This window comes from Molossus molossus, unplaced genomic scaffold (assembly GCF_014108415.1).
Source record: "Molossus molossus isolate mMolMol1 unplaced genomic scaffold, mMolMol1.p scaffold_m16_p_19, whole genome shotgun sequence".
NCBI classification, from domain to species: domain Eukaryota; kingdom Metazoa; phylum Chordata; class Mammalia; order Chiroptera; family Molossidae; genus Molossus; species Molossus molossus.
In genome coordinates this window covers 1,602,710-1,622,642 of record NW_023425354.1, presented here as the reverse complement: position 1 = coordinate 1,622,642, position 19,933 = coordinate 1,602,710, and the positions used below count along the sequence as shown (strand labels likewise).

At 59.3% G+C, this 19,933-nt stretch overlaps 1 protein-coding gene across 1 annotated transcript in view; it reads left to right on the top strand.

Annotated features, from left to right (window-relative positions):
* The window catches only part of RPTOR (regulatory associated protein of MTOR complex 1), a 175,518-nt gene that overhangs the window by 54,433 nt on the left and 101,152 nt on the right, over positions 1-19,933 (top strand). Inside the window, exon 4 of the mRNA XM_036267872.1 lies at positions 16,363-16,521. Coding sequence (XP_036123765.1) covers positions 16,363-16,521 — 159 coding nt within the window. The remainder of the gene's footprint in view (positions 1-16,362; positions 16,522-19,933) is intronic.

Genomic DNA, 19,933 nt, shown 5'->3' with positions numbered 1-19,933 from the left:
ATTCATCCCGTCCCAGCACCCGTCACGGCACGTGTGGGGCACCGCAGAGGAAGACTTCGACTTTTCATCCCAAATCCTTTCGGTACACCTTACGTGTAGAAGTCGTGATTATTTATTACTCTAGTAATGGGCAACCGGTTTAAAATGCTGCTCCCCACAAGCCCACCTTCATGTCGGGACGGAGGCGCCAGGAGCCATGAAATCTGCATGGAGTTGTCCTGCTGCCCAGGAAGGGGGGGCGCAGCGCCCTCCCTGCAGGGCGCCTTCCTGGGCCGCCCTGGCTAGAGACCCTTCGGGTCTGTGGAGTGGCTGGTCCTGAGTCCCCGCACCAAGCATCGAAACAGCTAAACCTAGGAGCATTTTACCCCAAGAGAGAGACAATAAATGGTGAGAAATTAGGTTGTTGTCTTTGCAGAAAGAAAAGTGTTCTGTTGATTACTCTCTTTAAGAAAAAAACAAACGAAGATAAACACCTGGAAAAAATACATATTGGCCACACAGAGCACCCTGCCAGGTCAGTGTGCGGCCAGAAAAGACCACAGCTCTGCCTCAGAGGGTTTACCGCCCACAGAATGGAAATGACCACGTGACATCTGCGCCTGTCGGAGTGGCCTAGGCACTGTGGGGGTGGTCTGTCCGTCAGACTCCAGCTGGCGAGGGCCCCAAGGCAGATGGGGCCTCTGGGACTGACACTGGCCTGAGGGTGACACTTGGTTAGTAACTGGGGTTCTCGGTCTAGCCTCCGGTGAGAGGAAATTGCAGTTTTACTTGCAACTTTGATGTCTTCATCAGTGTGAAAGGGTGTTTCTACTACATAAAGATAGGGACGCGAACCCCCACTCGGGCGAGGAGACTTCAGGTGGTGGAAGCAGCAATCGGCTTCCTCTTCTCGGGAAGGCGTCTGAGCAGGTCCCCACACTCTCCCCAGAGGTGCAGGTGTCCGAAGCTGGGGCCTGTGGAGCTCCAGAGGCCAGCAGTTGGACACTTTGGGATGGGAAGGGGGCGCTCTCGGCCCGAGGGCCCTGGAGCAGTCTCCTTGTTTCACAGAGCTGCCCTGTCGTAGACGGTTAGGGATGGCTCTGAACTGCTAGGGCACATGCCTGTGGCCCCGGACATCGCTCCTGCTCCCTGCAGCTCTGATGTGCTGCGGCTGGAATAGGGTTTACTCCCACGTATCTGATGAGCCGGAAAAGTTTGTGCTAACGAGTCAAGTCTGATTGTCCTTTTGGGGGTGAGCACTGTGGACGATGTGGGTCAGAGTTCTCTGGGACATGCAGGATTTGGAGATGGGGATAGTGCGTCCCTGTTTCTCATTCCGAAATCCCGGAGCGCCTTCCTGTTCACAGCTCCGCTATTGTGCTTTCATCCGAAGGTGTTCCCACTTGTTCAGCTGGTGCAAGTCTTCAGTTCTGAAACTGAGGGAGAAAAGTGGGTGTTGACTGGACCTTGGCCCTTGGGCCCTGGAAAGGGAGGACTTGGGGCTGGTAGCTTGGTTGGGCCCCAGAGGCTGCAGTGGTGGTGAAGTGGGCTCCGGGGGAGCAGGCCCGGCTGTGTCTGGGGTGCTGGGGAGTGGGAGAGGGTCCAGACTGTCGGGATCGGGGGACCTGCTCTCTCCTCACCCCTTGGCTCACGTCTGGTCTGAGTGGTTTTGAGAACCAGACAGACCAGTGGACTTGCCTCCCCCCACAGAGCACTCGTGGGGTCAAATGCATCGTGCCGGAGGGGTGGTGGCTGTATTTCCTGGGGGGGGCTGAGGCTGCTTCTGTTGGCGGGCTCCTGTCGCCATCTGAAGATGTGGGGGTGTCACAGCCGGTGCTGATGTAGGGTTGACGTAGTCATCATTGCTTGACGGGCGTGAACTCCCTGGTGTGGCGGATCGGGGTCACATGGAGCCCGCTTGCTAAGAGGTGCACCCGTGGAGGGAGCGTGAGTCCTGACTGGAGTAACAGTGGCAGCAGGATCAGGGGCTGGGAGAGCCCGAGACCTCAGAGCTGTCGTAACCCTACCCTCGTGGCACAGAGGGTGATCCGACTGGAAATGTGGCTGGCAGCGGCTCTGAGAGGTTCTGAATGAGAGGCAGAGTGTGAGGGCCTTACCGACTCCTGAGCTCTGACTCAGGTCAGAGAGAGTGTGAGGGCCTTACCGACTGCAGAGCTCTGTCCCCAGGTCAGAGAGAGTGTGAGGGCCTTACCGACTGCAGAGCTCTGTCCCAGGTCAGAGAGAGTGTGAGGGCCTTACCCACTGCGGAGCTCTGTCCCAGGTCAGAGAGAGTGTGAGGGCCTTACCCACTGCGGAGCTCTGTCCCAGGTCAGAGAGAGTGTGAGGGCCTTACCGACTCCTGAGCTCTGTCCCCAGGTCAGAGAGAGTGTGAGGGCCTTACCGACTCCTGAGCTCTGTCCCCAGGTCAGAGAGAGTGTGAGGGCCTTACCGACTCCTGAGCTCTGTCCCAGGTCAGAGAGAGTGTGAGGGCCTTACCCACTGCGGAGCTCTGTCCCAGGTCAGAGAGAGTGTGAGGGCCTTACCGACTCCTGAGCTCTGTCCCCAGGTCAGAGAGAGTGTGAGGGCCTTACCGACTCCTGAGCTCTGTCCCCAGGTCAGAGAGAGTGTGAGGGCCTTACCGACTCCTGAGCTCTGTCCCCAGGTCAGAGAGAGTGTGAGGGCCTTACCCACTGCGGAGCTCTGTCCCAGGTCAGAGAGAGTGTGAGGGCCTTACCGACTCCTGAGCTCTGTCCCCAGGTCAGAGAGCGGGTGAGGGCCTTACCGACTCCTGAGCTCTGTCCCCAGGTCAGAGAGAGTGTGAGGGCCTTACCGACTCCTGAGCTCTGTCCCAGGTCAGAGAGAGTGTGAGGGCCTTACCGACTCCTGAGCTCTGTCCCAGGTCAGAGAGAGTGTGAGGGCCTTACCCACTGCGGAGCTCTGTCCCAGGTCAGAGAGAGTGTGAGGGCCTTACCGACTCCTGAGCTCTGTCCCAGGTCAGAGAGAGTGTGAGGGCCTTACCGACTCCTGAGCTCTGTCCCCAGGTCAGAGAGAGTGTGAGGGCCTTACCGACTCCTGAGCTCTGTCCCCAGGTCAGAGAGAGTGTGAGGGCCTTACCCACTGCGGAGCTCTGTCCCAGGTCAGAGAGAGTGTGAGGGCCTTACCGACTCCTGAGCTCTGTCCCCAGGTCAGAGAGAGTGTGAGGGCCTTACCGACTCCTGAGCTCTGTCCCCAGGTCAGAGAGAGTGTGAGGGCCTTACCGACTCCTGAGCTCTGTCCCAGGTCAGAGAGAGTGTGAGGGCCTTACCGACTCCTGAGCTCTGTCCCCAGGTCAGAGAGAGTGTGAGGGCCTTACCGACTCCTGAGCTCTGTCCCCAGGTCAGAGAGAGTGTGAGGGCCTTACTGACTCCTGAGCTCTGTCTCAGGTCAGAGAGAGTGTGAGGGCCTTACCCACTGCGGAGCTCTGTCCCAGGTCAGAGAGAGTGTGAGGGCCTTACCGACTTCTGAGCTCTGTCCCCAGGTCAGAGAGAGTGTGAGGGCCTTACCCACTGCGGAGCTCTGTCCCGGGTCAGAGAGAGTGTGAGGGCATTACCGACTCCTGAGCTCTGTCCCCAGGTCAGAGAGAGTGTGAGGGCCTTACCGACTCCTGAGCTCTGTCCCCAGGTCAGAGAGAGTGTGAGGGCCTTACCCACTGCGGAGCTCTGGCCTCCCCTGCGCTTCCCTGCTGCCCCTAGCTGGTCCTGTCGCTCTGCAGTGGGACCTGGGTCGGCTCGTACGCCTCACTTGGGCTCTCTCCTCTATGTCTGCTGGTGCCTGCCCTGGGCTCCAGGCTCTGCGGCAGGGAGGGAGAGAGGTGGGAGCCAGGTAGCTCGAGCTAGGGATTGGGGGCCATGTGGCAGGTGTTCAGGTTGGGAGCATAGGAAGGGACCTGTCCTCAGAGCTGCAGCAGGCGGGGACTGAGGGCACCTGCAGCTCAGATCCCAGTGGGGAGCCCCCTCCTTGCTCCATTTCTTCACCGGGCTGGGCTGCCTGGAGGTTTGGGTGGGTGAGGTGAGCTGGTGGCTTCTCGCACGTAACTGGTCTGCTCTCCTCCCGTGTCCTCTGAGAGCTCGGCTGTCCACAGACCTGGCGCGTCTCATGTTCCCAGTCCTCAGAACCTCTGTGCTGCTGCGGAAGGACCTCGTTTTTCTTTCTTCTTCTTTTTCTAATCCTCACCTGAGGATCTTTTTTTCATTGATTTTTAGATAGAGTGGAGGAGAGAAACATCGATGTGAGAGAGATGCATCGATTGGCTGCTGCCTGCACGACCCCAGCCAAGGCCAGGAATTGAACCTGCAACCGAGGTACCTGCCATGGACTGGGAATCAAACCTGCAGCTCTTCAGCTTGCGGGCTGATGCTCTCACTACTGAGCAAGGCCGGCCATGGCAGGGCCTTTTCTCAGGCTCTCGGGCTCAGAGTGCATGTGCGGGTGCTGCTCATCTTCCCCCGGCCGTCGTCACACTGTCTCTGAGTCTCCTCGCCCACGAGGGCCTCATGTCCTGTGGTCTGAGACGCCGGCTGTGGCAGCATTGCAGGGGTCAGTGGCATGAGGACTGGCTTCAGAAACTCAGTCAGACGGCGGGTTTGGGGGTGCGCAGAGAGGTCTGCTCTATTTCCAATTTTGTTATGCTTCATGTCTTTTTAGATCTTTAAAATTTAGAGCATCCCTTTTTATATGCCATTCCACAAACTTTTATATGAGCAGATTTTAGCGGTCTTTTACGGACAGGAAGATATATAGATCTTAAGTATTTAGTCTGAATTTGTACAGTCGTGTACACCCTTGAGTCACCGCTCACAACAAGATATGGAACATCCAATCACCCTGAAATTTCCCTGATGCTCCATCCAGTTCGTTCCCTCCGTCACCACAGGTCAGTGTCACCTGTGCTTGACTTCCTAAAGGTGGTCACACATGTCTCTGTGTCTGCCTTTTCCCACCAACATGTTTCCGAGAAGTGCCCGTGCTGATGGTCCAGGAGCGTGTCACTGCCCGGACGCACCCATGTGGTCCAGGAGCGTGTCACTGTATGGATCACCCATGTGGTCCAGGAGCGTGTCATTGCACGGATCACCCACGTGGTCCAGGAGCATGGCACTGCCCGGACGCACCCACGTGGTCCAGGAGCGTGTCACTGTATGGATCACCCATGTGGTCCAGGAGCGTGTCATTGCACGGATCACCCATGTGGTCCAGGAGCGTGTCATTGCCCGGGCGCACCCACGTGGTCCAGGAGCGTGTCATTACACGGATCACCCATGTGGTCCAGGAGCGTGTCACTGTATGGATCACCCATGTGGTCCAGGAGCGTGTCATTGCACGGATCACCCATGTGGTCCAGGAGCGTGTCATTGCCCGGGCGCACCCACGTGGTCCAGGAGCGTGTCATTGCACGGATCACCCATGTGGTCCAGGAGCGTGTCATTGCATGGACGCACCCACGTTTTTTCTTTCTCCTACTGGTGCACGTGCGTGCTGTTTGCAATGTGGGGTCTGAATGCTAGTCCTGTGTGGTCCTGTCTTCATGTCCCCTGAGTAAATACCAGGCTGGGGGTAGCTGTATGTTTTCTGTTAAATTTTGTGAGCAGCTCTAAATGGGCAGAAAGACAGAAGTCATCTGTCTCTGCAGAGCCAGGCAGTCTGCAGAGAAGCCTCATCTGCAGAGCTCTCCATGTGCTTGGGAGACGTGAGCCAGCACCACTTCCCCTCACGTGTACGCGTGCCTTAGCAGGGGGTGGCAGGCCGCCAGTGTTTCCTGAGGAAGCTTGCATGTCACCGTGTGCACAGTTCAGAAAACACTGCTTCAGCCTCCGGTGTGGCTCAGTGGACTGAGCGTTGTCCCATGGATTGAGATTTCCCAGTTTGATTCCCTGTCAGGGCACATGCCCGTGTTGCAGGCTCGATTCCCAGTCGGGGGCATGTTTCTCTCACATCAATATTTTCTATTTCTTTTTCCCTTCCTCTCTCTCAAAAAAAAAAATCAATAAAAACATATTTTTAAAAAAAGAAAGAAAGAAGAAAATACCGGATTCATTGCTTTTACCCATTACTGGGTGTAAAGAGGATAGGGTACCATGTGGCTTCAAACCCCTGGAGCCCCTCCATGATGACAGCCTCATTCTGCAGAGGTTAGTCCTGTCCTGAGTGACTGTGTGTGTGTGTGTGTGTGTGTGCACTCGTGTGACCGTATGTGCGCATGAGCATGTGTGAGTGTGCAGTTGTGTGCGCGTGCGAGTATTTGCACGTGTGAGCGTGTGCATGCACGTGGGTGTGTGCATGCATGTGTGCACTCATGTGAGTGTGTCCATGTGAGCATGTGTATGTGTGTGTGCACTTGTGTGAGCATGTGTACATGCATGTGAGTGAGTGTGTGCACATATTGCCTGACCAGTTGGCCGTCCTGACGCTTGCGCACCCCTCGGCTCAGCATGGTGATGGGGGTTCATCTAGACTGATCTGGCTCCTCACGTTCCCGCTGCTCTGTGTGTTTTCTAACGACTGTGGATGGAAATCTGGTCTCTGCAGGCCTTTGCTGGCACAAACCATCCATCCAGGAGGCCTGGCCTGCACACCTTCTGGTGCAGACGCCAGCCTCCTTCTGGGCTGTGCTGGAAAAGGACTCGCCTTCTGCCAGCGGCGACCGCGTCCCCGTGGTCCTGGCTGCCGGCTGCTGTCCCCGCAGGAGGGTGCCTCTCCACAGCCTGGGCTCCCTGCCTCCTGCACGGGGTGGGGGTGGGGCCCTGAGAGGTTTCTCGCCCTTTCTCCCTGAATGAGAAACAAGGAAACACCAGCCGTTTTAAGTTCCCAATACACTTGCATTTAGCTGTGTTCATTTTTGTTCTCCCTTTAAGTAACCGAAGCAAAACCCAAGAAAATCATTTTTATGCCCAGTATTGGTTTCTGCTACAGGTGCTGCAGTACCCCTCCCGAAGCTGCTACTCCTCCCGCCCCTCTCCTCCTCCCACGCCTCCCCCCAGCTCCTCCCACCGCTCTCCGTCCCTTCTCCCCTCCCCTCCCAGCTGGCCTCCTAGAAGCACTTCACTGTGCTCCGAATCCTTGACCTGCAGTTGGGGGCGTGCTGGGTAACGGAGAGCCGGGGAGCAGAGAGGAGCCCGAGTCTCTGGAGAAATCACGCCTGTTGGAAGCGGGCTGGATCAGAGGACGGAGCATTTACAGTTGTGGTTGTTAACTGAGGGCCTGTGGTGTCACTCGCCTCTGCAGGACCTGGCGTTTCCCTTACGAGGGACCGTGCTTTCATAAACGTTAGCTCCGAGGTCGGCAGTTTTAACCGGCATTACTCCTCAGAAAGATCACAGAGTGATTTCCTCCTCCTCCTGCATTTCCCTCACTCCTCCCCTTCTCTGCTCTCTCTCTGTCCGTGGAAATATCTGGAAAGAGGTTTCAGAAGCACCTGTGCTGCTGTTGCCAGGGGTGCACATGCTCTGCTGGGGGCCTGCATCCTGGGGCCCCCTCACCCCGACTCAGCTGCTCCCATCGAAGACGCCTGCTGGGTTCCCGAGGACAGCCACGTGGGCACGGAGCTCATGGGGTGCTGCTGAGCACTGGCGCCCCCGACCGCCCTCCTCGAGAGCTCCCCTCTGAAAGGGACCTACGAGATCGGAGCCCGGAACCTTCCTAGGGAGCGTGGAGGGAGCGTGGAGGGAGCCTCGCTTGTCTCGGCCCTCGAGACCAGGCGCCGTCTTCCCGTCCCCGCATTGGTGTCCTGTCGCGACCGCCCACTCATGGCTTGCGGCTGCGGAGGGCGCACTTATGTTTCTAGTGGTTCCCTCCAGGGAAGGGCTGTCTTCTCTGTCTCTTCAATGTGAACTATTAGAAGCCTTGCCATTTGGTATTACCTGAAAAAGACCCTTTCCAAGTTTGTGAAAACAGTCTTATATTTCACCCCTTCTCCGTGGGGTAAGTTTGAGAAGACTCCTGTTCCGTCCCTCTGTCCATCCTACTGGAGACATTGAAGATGGGGGTGAAGGGGTCCTCGGGCAGATCATGGTGTTGTCAGGATAAATAAGCAGACTTGGGGTCACTGCTGTGAGTACCTGCAGGACAGGCCGGAGCACGGCGACCGGTTCTGCTTTGCTGGGTGAGCAGAGTGTGGCGCAGCGCCCCCTAGAGGGGCGCCTTGCTGGTGCTTCCCGCTGGCCAGGGCCGCGGGCCCTGGGGGAAGGTGTGGGGATGGGTGGATTGTTCACGTGTTCGTCAGGCTTGTGCTGCGCCAGACTCAGCGACACACCCGGATCCTGCTGGGGCGGGGCGCAGTCCAGCGGGGGAGGCGCTGCAGACGGAGTGCGGCCGAGGACCTGGCCACAGCTCTCCTGACCGGGAGTTGCGTGCAGTTGGGCCCAGGATCTCGGAGGCGATTGGAAAGACCTGGTGGGTCAGACAGTGAAACTGAGGCTCTGGTCTTGCACATTATAACCCGTGGTTTGTCCTGCGGTTTGGGCTTCAGTGTTGGCACCGTCCCATGCACTGAGAGGTCACCAGTTCAATCCCCGGTCAGGGCACACGCCCAGGTTGTGGGCCCGATCCCCAGTAGGGGGCGTGCAGGCGGCGGCCAGTCGATGTTCTCTCTCATCGATGTTTCCATCTCTCCCTCCCTCTCTCTAAAATCAATAAGGGGTGGGAAGAAATCTGATGGCCGAAACCAACAGAATAATAAACATGAGGTACATCTGTAAGCAAAACAAAACAACCAGTTGGTACTTTTCATTAGTTTGATTCCACCAGGGGCCCAGTGTTCCGGAACAGGTCAGCCTTTGTGTGAAGTCATTTTAATGCCCAAGTTCTCTGGGACCCGCCGCCTTGCTAGAAGCAGGACTGCCTGGGGCAGAGGGACCTTCGGGGCAGAATGAGAGTCGCAGGGAGCGTTAGCGCAGCGGGAGTCAGGGCTCCAGTGGCGGAAGCATCCACGTCTCCCTTATTCCTTTTTACTTACTTATTTTGTTCTTTTGTTTTTTGAAGGCACGGAAGCTCAAGTATAAGATGTAGGTTTGTTTTAAGCTTTACAAAATGAAACAGAAAGCTCCTTTTGTGTTCAATAAAAATGGACAGAAAAGCACCTGGCAGAGGTGGGCAGGCCCCCACCCCTGAACCTTCCAGTGTGGTCTCGGACGGGCCAGCTGTGCAGGACGGTGCTGATGGCCACCTCACTGCCTCACTGTCTCCCAGAGCTCCTGAGCGGAGGGGGGGAGAAGGAGCCGGTTAGCGCATACCCCTGGTGCAGCGGCGGGGCGTGGGGGCTCCAGGTGGACCCTCCCGGGCCAGGTTTCACCTTAGCGGGCTCTGCTGGCCGCATGCATCCCGCAGGGTGACTGCCAAGGCCACACACGGTAAATTCCAAGTCCTTCCCAACTCCTGTGTCTGCTTCTTCCCAGCCTTTGTGAAGCGGAGCTAAATTTCTGTCATTCCTGCTGTGAGCACCGGCTCTGCCTCTCGCTGGAGCAGACTTGCTCCTACAGGAAGGCCTTTGGAGGAGGTCGTGGTAGCTCCGCAGGCTCTGTCCCCAGGGACCCGACCTCTGGCAGCGGTCGTCCCTCATGCATCTGGAGAAAGGACTCAAGTGGGCAGCAGAAAGGATCAGGGCACAGCGCTGGCTGAGAGGGGCCCCCACGCTGCCCCCCACTGCCTCATAACGGGGCCCTGTCTGCGTTTGAGGCTCCCTAGTAAACACGCAGTGCCTCTCCGCCTGTTTGAGACCGAGAAGGGGAAGGATTCGGTGCTTCCTCCCATGTGTCTCTTTCTCTTCTGCCTGGCTTCCTGGCAGCCTCTGTCGGTCACCTCACTTCCCTGGCCCTTTGTTTCGCTGTCACTGCACAGAGCAGCCGTCTGGGGACCACAGGAAGCGGGTCCTGTTGTCTGAGGACTGCAGCTTCTCTTCCTTTCGGCCAGAGCCTGGAACGTGGTGAGAGTGTTCAGAACAAGCATTTTAAATGTCAAACGTCGCTCCCTGTGCCGTGTTTTGTAAAGGACAAGCTGGCGTCGGTGATAGGAAGAGGTCCAGTAGCCCCGATGATGTTGCGGGGTGGCTCGTGCAACGTCTCTGCACACCACGCTGTGGAGGCTGGAGCCCGGAGCCACCTCCCGGGCTCCCTTGCAGCTAGGGCCCGCTCACCAGCGCTTAGGCGAGGCGGGCATCTGCACACCACGCTGTGGAGGCTGGAGCCCAGAGCCACCTCCCGGGCTCCCTTGCAGCTAGGGCCCGCTCACCAGCGCTTAGGCGAGGCGGGCATCTGCACACCACGCTGTGGAGGCTGGAGCCCGGAGCCACCTCCCGGGCTCCCTTGCAGCTAGGGCCCGCTCACCAGCGCTTAGGCGAGGCGGGCATCTGCACACCACGCTGTGGAGGCTGGAGCCCGGAGCCACCTCCCGGGCTCCCTTGCAGCTAGGGCCCGCTCACCAGCCCTTAGGCGAGGCGGGCATCTGCTGGGCTCCTGCAGGGGGTGGGTGTGAGCTGCCTGTCAGCCAGCTCTGCAGGGCACTGGGCATCTCCCGGGGCGGCCCAGGCCGTTGGATCCTGGCACTGCTTGTTCTGGCCGCTCAGTCAGCTTCTGCACCTGTGGGCCACGGAGCGCCCGTATTGCAGCCCCTCCTCGGGAACTGCACTCCAGCGTCTGCTGAAGCCCCCAGCCCTCCTCCCTGGTCAGTGCACTCTGTCATGCTAGGACTGCTTCGTCAGCCCCCACCACTCTGGTCAGTGAGCACTGTGGGCCTCTGTCTGCCCGCCAGGCCTCTCTGTGCACCGCCGGCCCTCCTGCCATGGTCACGCCCCTCCAGTGCTGGTATGTCTGACGTTTCTGTGCGCGCCCTGTTGCCCCCTCAGCCACGCCCGTGATGGTCTCTGAGCGTCTCTCCAGGCCTGGCCTCTCCTCTCTCCACTGTGCACTCGTCACGGCGCCCGTGTCACTTCACTCGGGGCTCTCGACTCATCGTGTGCAGATGGGATTCGTCCCGGAATTGGATAGCTTTAGGTCCAGAAGGGACCCAAGGACAGTTGAAAGCCCTTACACCAGTGAGAGCGCTGGTCCTGGCCACCCGTCCGCCCCACAGCATATTCAGTCCGCACGTCGTGCCCTGCTGGGCAGGCCCGTCATCCAGAGCGTTCCAGTACCACGGTCACTGAGACCTGGCAGGGTAGCGCATTCAGATAGGAGGGGCGGATTCCGAGCGGTGTGTGGTGTTCAGGAGGTGGGCACAGTGCTCCAGTCAACTCCCGGTCCTCACACTCCTTCGAGGCTGGTGGTCCTCCTGTGGCTGCAGGCCTGCTCCTCGGGCCATGCCGAGGTCGTGCTGGGCCAGGAGCAGAGCCTACAGTGAAGCCAGACAGGCCATCAGCACACAGAGGCACTGGCAGGGTGTGGTGCCGCACGCAGGCGGGGGGCCCCACGGCCCATCCACTTGCATCTCTGGCCTCAGCCCTCTGCACCGTCACTGCAGTCTCTGTGCCTCAGCCCTCTCTGCACCGTCCCTGCCATCTCTGTGCCTCAGCCCCTCTGCACCGTCCTGCATCTCTGTGCCTCAGCCCTCTGCACCGTCCCCTGCATCTCTGGGCCTCAGCCCCTCTGCACCGTCCCTGCATCTCTGTGCCTCAGGCCCTCTGCACCGTCCCTGCATCTCGGTGCTCAGCCCCTCTGCCCGTCCTGCATCTCTGTTGCCTCAGCCCCCCTGCAACCGTCCCTGCATCTCTGTGCCTCAGCCCCTCTGCACCGTCCCTGCATCTCTGTGCCTCAGCCCCCCCTGCACCTTCCCTAGCCATCTCTGTGCCTCAGCCCCTCTGCACCGTCCCTGCCTCTCTGTGCCTCAGCCCCCCTGCACCGTCCTGCATCTCTGTGCCTCAGCACCTCTGCACCGTCCCTGCCTCTCTGTGCCTCGCCCCTCTGCACCGTCCCTGCATCTCTGTGCCTCAGCCCCTCTGCACCGTCACTGCATCTCTGTGCCTCAGCCCCTCTCTGCACCGTCCCTGCATCTCTGTGCCTCAGCCCCTCGCACCGTCACCTGCATTCTCTGTGCCCCAGCCCCTCTGCACCGTCCCTGCATCTCTGTGCCTCAGCCCCTCTGCACCGTCCCTGCATCTCTGTGCCTCAGCCCCTCTCTGCACCGTCCCTGCATCTCTGTGCCTCAGCCCCTCTGCACCGTCCCTGCATCTCTGTGCCTCAGCCCCTCTGCACCGTCCCTGCATCTCTGTGCCTCAGCCCCTCTGCACCGTCCCTGCATCTCTGTGCCTCAGCCCCTCTGCACCGTCCCTGCATCTCTGTGCCTCAGCCCCTCTGCACCGTCACTGCATCTCTGTGCCTCAGCCCCTCTGCATTGTCCCTGCATCTCTGTGCCTCAGCCCCTCTGCACCGTCCCTGCATCTCTGTGCCTCAGCCCCTCTGCACCGTCCCTGCATCTCTGTGCCTCAGCCCCTCTGCACCGTCCCTGCATCTCTGTGCCTCAGCCCCTCTGCCCGTCCCTGCATCTCTGTGCCTCAGGCCCTCTGCACCGTCCCTGCATCTCTGTGCCTCAGGCCCTCTGCACCGTCCCTGCATCTCTGTGCCTCAGGCCCTCTGCACCGTCCCTGCATCTCTGTGCCTCAGCCCCTCTGCACCGTCCCTGCATCTCTGTGCCTCAGCCCCTCTGCACCGTCCCTGCATCTCTGTGCCTCAGCCCCTCTGCACCGTCCCTGCATCTCTGTGCCTCAGCCCCTCTCTGCATCGTCCCTGCATCATCCCTGCATCTCTGTGCCTCAGCCCCTCTCTGCATCGTCCCTGCATCATCCCTGCATCTCTGTGCCTCAGCCCCTCTCTGCACCGAGAGAGGGCGCCCCCTGCCCATGCCAGAGTGCTGAGCTCTCTCTGGTCGTCTGCTCTCTGGGCGCCCTGACCTGCATCCCTGGTGCTGTCTTCACTGCCACAGTACTGCCCACTTTGGAAACAGGGTGTAGGGTGAGCCTTCTTTGAGACCCCAGACCAGAGGCGGAGTGGGCCACATTCTGACTTTCCTCCTGGACTGTTGTGGGGAACTCTCTCATGCGTCTTCACGTCGTGGGTCTGAGCTGAGGTGTGACCTGTTGCTATGGAGGGTGAGGGCCAAGGGAGTGTTGTCCCTGCTCACGGTCCTGCTGGAGGAAGCCCCAGAGAGCACCCACCCACCAGGCAGATCCCACTCGTGCTGCAGCCACGGGGGCCACAGCCGCCAGCCCATAGCCACGCCGCCACAGGAAGCCCCATGGGAGTGACAGGCGCCATCTGGGGCGGGGGGCCACCCTGTGATGGACAGGATGTCGCGGGCAGTCAGGGTGATCTTCCTTTGCTCCTTCCTTGGCCTCTTTCTTCCCTCGTTCATTCCTGTGTTCTCTGTTGAGTGCCGTGGAATTTCAAGTCAAGATTTCGCGACACTTGAGACCTGGACCCAGAGGAGACGCCTGGCACCGCGGGCTGGGCTGGTGCGGACGTGCTCTGTTGTTTCCACGCCTGCTCCCGTCCTCACAGACCCCGGGCGTGCGCCCTCGCACTCCGTCCCTCCGCGGGCTGGGCTGGTGCGGACGTGCTCTGTTGTTTCCACGCCTGCTCCCGTCCTCACAGACCCCGGGTGTGCGCCCTCGCACTCCGCCCCTCCGCCGTGAGGACCTTAGCCCAGGCCACCTCGGTGGTGTGCTGACATTTAATTTACTGCTGCTCATTTCAAAGCCCTTAAAAATATTAATTAATTCCCATAAAGCCCCAGGAGGCACATTCCTGATATCCACAGTGCCTTTCACACCAGCCCGTTGATGTGTCCTTTCGGGGCGCTCGGTGAGGGAACGAGGCTCAGTCACCTTGGCAGCCCCGCAGGGAAGACTTCGGTGGAGCCAAGGTCAGAAATAGTGACCCCTTGTGTCGGCAGCTCTGAGTCATGGCCTCACGTGTGCTGTGGGAGCAGCACTCTCTTGAGGACGGGTCTCAGGAGGCCGCGCCGGCACGCCAGTGGGGCTGGGACCTCTCTGCCCTCGAGGGCCGGCCGCATGGAGGAGGGCGGCTGCAGAGACACCTGGCGGGAGCAGGGGCACCTGCCACTCCCATGACAGAGCGCCAGTGGTCTGCGGACCCCGGAGTGAATCCAGGCGCCAGGACCTGCAGCCCGGCCCTTGTGGGACATGGTCGCACCTGGTTCCCAATGTGGGGTCCCTCTTCTCACCGCTGGCGTCTCACCACCGGCGAGGGGTCTCTGCGGCCTGGGGAGTGGGCCGCTGCAGAGGGAACATGAAAGCCGGTCCCTCTTCCCTGTGGCCCCTTCTCGCTCTCGCCCCCTGGCGGCTGCCCTGCATTCCGTGACTGCAGCTCCTGGCTGGGGTCTCTCTGACTCTGCCAGGGAGGCCCGGCGCTCAGTGCTGCGAATGGTCTGTGTGAAGGGAGGGCGGTGGCCCCACCGGGCAGCACGGTGTACGGAGCACAGGCCCGTGGGGTCCGGAACACCTTCATCTTTGAATTCCGTCATCCTGCAGCTTCCCTGCTGCCCTGCGTCTCCTGACAGCCGCAGCATGAGGGGCCCTGCGCCGAGGGTTTCTTCTCGTCCGAAATGGGGTTGTCAGTGCACATTTGAGCCTATGCAGCCAGAGCACGGGTGGGGCCTTGTTTTCTCTTTGTTTTCCACACCATAGCTCTTCTTTCTCCTGGGAAAGGTGAGGAGCCCTTCCAGGCCCGCCTCTCCTCCTCCAGGCCTGCTTCTCCCTCCCCTCCTCCTCTGCTTCTCCCTGCTCTCCTCCCCTGCTCCTCCCTGCTCCTCCCTCCTCTCCTCCCCTGCTCCTCCCTCCCCTCCTCCCCTGCTCCTCACTCCTCCTCCCTGCTCTCCTCCCCTGCTCCTCACTCCTCCTCCCTGCTCTCCTCCCCTGCTCCTCACTCCCCTCCTCCCCTGCTCCTCCCTGCTCCTCCCTGCTCTCCTCCCCGGCTCCTCACTCCCCTCCTCCCCTGCTCCTCACTCCTCCACCCTGCTCTCCTCCCCTGCTCCTCACTCCTCCTCCCTGCTCTCCTCCCCTGCTCCTCACTCCTCCTCCCTGCTCTCCTCCCTGCTCCTCCCTCCCCTCCTCCCCGGCTCCTCCCCTGCTCCTCCCTGCGCTCCTCCCCTGCTCCTCCCCTCCTCCCCTGCTCCTCCCTCCCCTCCTCCCCTGCTCCTCCCTCCCCTGCTCTCCTCCCCTGCTCCTCCCTCCCCTCCTCCCCTGCTCCTCACTCCTCCTCTCCCTCCTCCTGCTCCTCCTCCCTCACCCTCCCTCCCCTGCTTCCTCCTCTCCCCCTCCTCCCCTGCTCCCCTCCCCTGCTCTCCTCCCCTCCTCCCCTGCTCCGCTCCTCCTCCCTCCCTCGCTCCTCCCTCCCCTTCTCCTCCCCTCCTCCCTCCCCTCCCTCCTCCTCCCCTCCCCTCCTCCCCTGCTCCTCACTCCCCTCCTCCCCTGCTCCTCCCCTGCTCCTCCCTGCTCTCCTCCCCTGCTCCTCCCCTCCCCCCGTGCTCCTCCCTCCCCTCCTCCCCTGCTCCTCCCTCCCCTCCTCCTCTGCTCCTCCCCTCCTCCCCTGCTCCTCCCTGCTCTCCTCCCCTGCTCCTCCCTCCCCTCCTCCCCTGCTCCTCCCTCCCCTCCTCCTCTGCTCCTCCCCTCCTCCCCTGCTCCTCCCTGCTCTCCTCCCCTGCTCCTCCCTCCCCTCCTCCCCTGCTCCTCCCCTCCTCCCCTGCTCCTCCCTGCTCTCCTCCACTGCTCCTCCCTCCCCTCCTCCCCTGCTCCTCCCCTCCTCCCCAGCTCCTCCCTCCCCTCCTCCCCTGCTCCTCCCTCCCTTCCTCCCCTGCTCCTCCCCTCCTCCCCTGCTCCTCCCTGCTCTCCTCCCCTGCTCTCCTCCCCTGCTCCTCCCTCCCCTCCTCCCCTGCTCCTCCCCTCCTCCCCAGCTCCTCCCTCCCCTCCTCCCCTGCTCCTCCCTCCCTTCCTCCCCTGCTCCTCCCCTCCTCCCCTGCTCCTCACTCCTCCTCCCTGCTCTCCTCCCCTGCTCCTCCCTCCCCTCCTCCCCTGCTCCTCCCTCCCCTCCTCCCCAGCTCCTCCCTCCCCTCCTCCCCTGCTCCTCCCTCCCTTCCTCCCCTGCTCCTCCCCTCCTCCCCTGCTCCTCCCTGCTCTCCTCCCCTGCTCCTCCCTCCTCTCCTCCTTTGCTCTCTTCCTCTGCTCCTTTGTTGAGTGAATGAATTTTGACAACTGCCGTGTGAATTCGGCATTATCCCAGTCTTATGGACACAGTGGGTCACTGTCCTGGTCACGTGACCTCCAGTGCAGACTCGGAGCTGGGAGAACTCTGGGTGTTCCCATGAATCCACTTAAGTTTCTTCATTATTTTTCTCCTGTAACAGGCCCGGTATAAGCAGAGCCTTGATCCGACTGTGGACGAAGTAAAGAAGTTGTGCACATCTTTACGCCGGAATGCCAAGGAGGAGCGGGTCCTCTTCCACTACAACGGCCACGGGGTGCCCAGGCCCACCGTGAACGGGGAGATCTGGGTCTTCAACAAGGTGAGCATGCCAGCACCCCCAGACCTGACCTGCTGAGCCGAGGCAGCAGCAGGGGGCGCCCGCCAAGGTGGCAGGACACTCCATGAGCTGGCGAGTTTCGTGAGCACGAGGCCAAGCCCTGGCCTCTCAGGGCTGACTCCTGCCAGGCCCTCTGTAGGGCCACTCAGACTTTCTGTTTAGTTTTGGGTCATTTCTGGGAAGTTGTATTTTTAAGGCAATTTGACTTGTTACATTTATTGGCATAAAATCGTGACTGTTGGCTCATCTTTGCAGCATCCGTAGGATAGGTGGGGACAGTACTCCTCTCCTTTCATTGTGTCTTCTCCTTTGTTCCTGCTCACTCATCCACTTGCTGGCCTTTTTCTTTTTTAAAAAATATGTTTTAATTGGCCCGGCCAGTGTGGCTCAGTGGATTGAACATCGTCCCATGGACTGAGAGGTCCTGGTTCGAATCCTGGTCGGGGTACATGCCCGGGTTATGAGCTCGATCCCCAGTAGGGGGCTTGTGGGAGGCAGCCAATAAATGTTTCTCACATCGATGTTTCTATCTCTCTCCCTTCCTCTCTCTAAATATTCAATAAAAACATTTAAAAAATATATCTAACATATATTTTAGTTGATTTTTTACAATGTTTTAATTGATTTTTTTTTTAGAGGGAGGAAGGGAGAGACAGAAACATGGATGTGAGACAGAAGCATTGATCGGTTGCCTCCTGCATGCCTCCTACTAGGGATCGGGTCCACAACCCGGACATGTGTCCTGACCGGGAATCGAACCAGGGACCTCAGTCCAGGGGGCGACACTCCATCCACTGAGCCACTCTGGCCGGGCTCCACTCATCTTTTTAAAAACAACTACAAATTTTAGCTACGTTCACTTTTTCTACAGGCCATTTCTGTCTTTCACTGATGTGTGCTCTTTAGAACTCCTTCCCCTCTGTTCATGTTGAGTCTGACGGCTTCTTAAGGTGGACATTTAGGTTTTACCTCGAGCCCCTCCTCCGTTCCCGGAGGGACCGACGCTGTGCCTTCCCGCGCGCCAGGCAGCTCTGACCAGCCGTGCTTCCACTCTTGTTCAGGTGCAGTTATTTTTGTTTTCTCTTTTTTGGCACAAATATTTATTTATTTATTTATTTATTTATTTATTTATTTTTGTAATCCTCACCCAAGGATACTTTTCCATTCATCTTGAGATAGAGTGGAAGGGAGGAAGGAAGGGAGGAAAGCATCAACACGAGAGAGACACATCAACTGTTGCCTCCCGCATGACCCCAACTGGGGCCAGGGACGAACTGCAACCGAGGTATGTGCCCTTGGCTGGAATCGAACCCGGGACTCTTTGGTTCACGGGCCAATGCTCTTAACCACTGAGCCAAACCGGCCAGAGCATGTGTTATTTAATTTACAAATAGTTGAGGATTTCCCAGCTATCCTATAACCCAAATGCAGTGATCAGGGAATATACGCGGTATAATTTCAATCCTTTAATCTTCACAAATACGGTTTTACGACCCAGCCTGTGGCCAGACTGGGCGAACGCTGCGCGTTCTGCAGAGGACGGTGAGGGCTTGTGAGCTCAGAGCGATGGGCAGCGCCGTTCCGGTCTTTCACGTTAGCGGTGATTTTCTTTATCTGTGTCTGGAATTGCCTTGGTTTGGAAGTTTCCTCCAGTCAGTGTTGACGGGGTCACACAGACCTCCGGCCGGGGCTGAGGGTTTGGCCCTCGCGGTCCCGCTCCGTGCATCCGACGCGGAGTTGGGCGCGTGCACATTCAGGATGGTTCGTGTCGTCCGACAGCCTGACCTGTTTGTCACCGTGAATGTCCCCTTCACCTCTGGAACGCTCCATGCTGGAGTCCGGGCTGTCGGGAGGCGCCTTCTCCCATCTGGCCTCTCCGTACCTTCGTGTTTAACGTGAGTCCCTCGAGGCAGCACAGACTGATCTTGCGTCTCGTCCTGTCCGGTGTAAACTCCCGAGGAAACAGAAACTACGCTGGCGCGCAGTGTGTTCGAGGACACGTCCGCACTCTCCAGGAGGTCGTGCCCACCCAGAGAACCGAGACACCGTCACCGACCGGCAGAGTGTTCACAAAGCATGTGGTGAGACTTGTACCCAGAACAAAAAGCGCTCTGGAAGCACGGGCCGCGCCCGTCCTGCTGTCCCTTAGCACCACGTGAGGCCCGCAGGGGCCTTCCCTCTGCTCAGGACCAGCCAGCAGCGCGGCGCCCGGCGCCTCTCCCTTCCCCGGGGACCTGACTCTGGTGGACACAGCAACTTGTGAAGCAAGCATCTACTTTGGTAAATATGCACTAACCTAAATGAGCAGATAACCGAACACAGATTTCAAATGACGGCACCGTGTGGTGGAAGCGTGTTCACATGACCTCACTCAGCAGCCGTCACGTCACCTGTGGAGATTCCGTCCGCGCAGATGTGCAGCCAGCCGGGCTCCCCGTCCTCACCACAGACACGCTATTGTCAGAAGTCCGGCTCACAGCTAAGAGCTGTGCTCTGAGAAATTCGCATCTTAAACAGAAGGAATTCCGGGTGGACCAGTATTTACTAAAACCCGCTCAGCAGGGGCCGTGAATGAGTTGGAGCCACTGGAATCGGGATGGCTGCTTCCCACAGCCTGGAGCGGAGAGGCCCCTGCAGGGGTGGAGGGGCCCCTGCAGGGCGGTGCCTTCGCCAGGGTGTGAGGGATGCTGGGGTCACTAACCCCCGCGGGAGGTTACAGGCACTGTTGAGGGTGGACCCCAAGTCCCTACCAGCAGTTACCCCTGAGGAGAATCAGAGGGTGCAGACAGGTGGACCCTGTTTCTGAGGCTGTCTGTCTTCAGCTGGGTAGCAGGCTCCATGGTAGGCTGTTTACTAGTAAACGTAATAACCGTGCTAGAGGGATCTGTGGGCAAGTATTTTAAAATAATTTTTGTCTGATGAAAGCTTTCTGAGCATTTAACAAAATCTACGTGGGAATACTGATAAATTTGGTTTCATAAAATTTCAAACTTCGGTGCTGCAGAAAATGCAGAAGTGAAGCCAGGTGGCCAGTGGGGGAAATGTCTGCATGTGTGGGGCAGGTTAGGCCACGCTCCTCAGTGAACAGGCAACTGTTGCACACCAGCTAAGCTCTTCGCAGGAACAGCCCAGGAGGACCCGGCAGCACACGAACAGCTGAAAGACGAGAAATGTAAGCGGCCTGTAAGGAGACGAACAGGCTCCACTCGTGGGCAAGGAGGCAGTGAGAGGACATCGCCACGCCTGCAGCCGCGGCACGCAGCGTCCGTGGACACGGACTGGCCCTGCCGGCGCGTGGCCGTGACCCATGACCAGCTTCCGGGCATCGGTGTCGTTCGACAGCTGTACCCGAACCGGTGCGCAGAGATGAGCGGGGAGGCGATGGATGCACCAG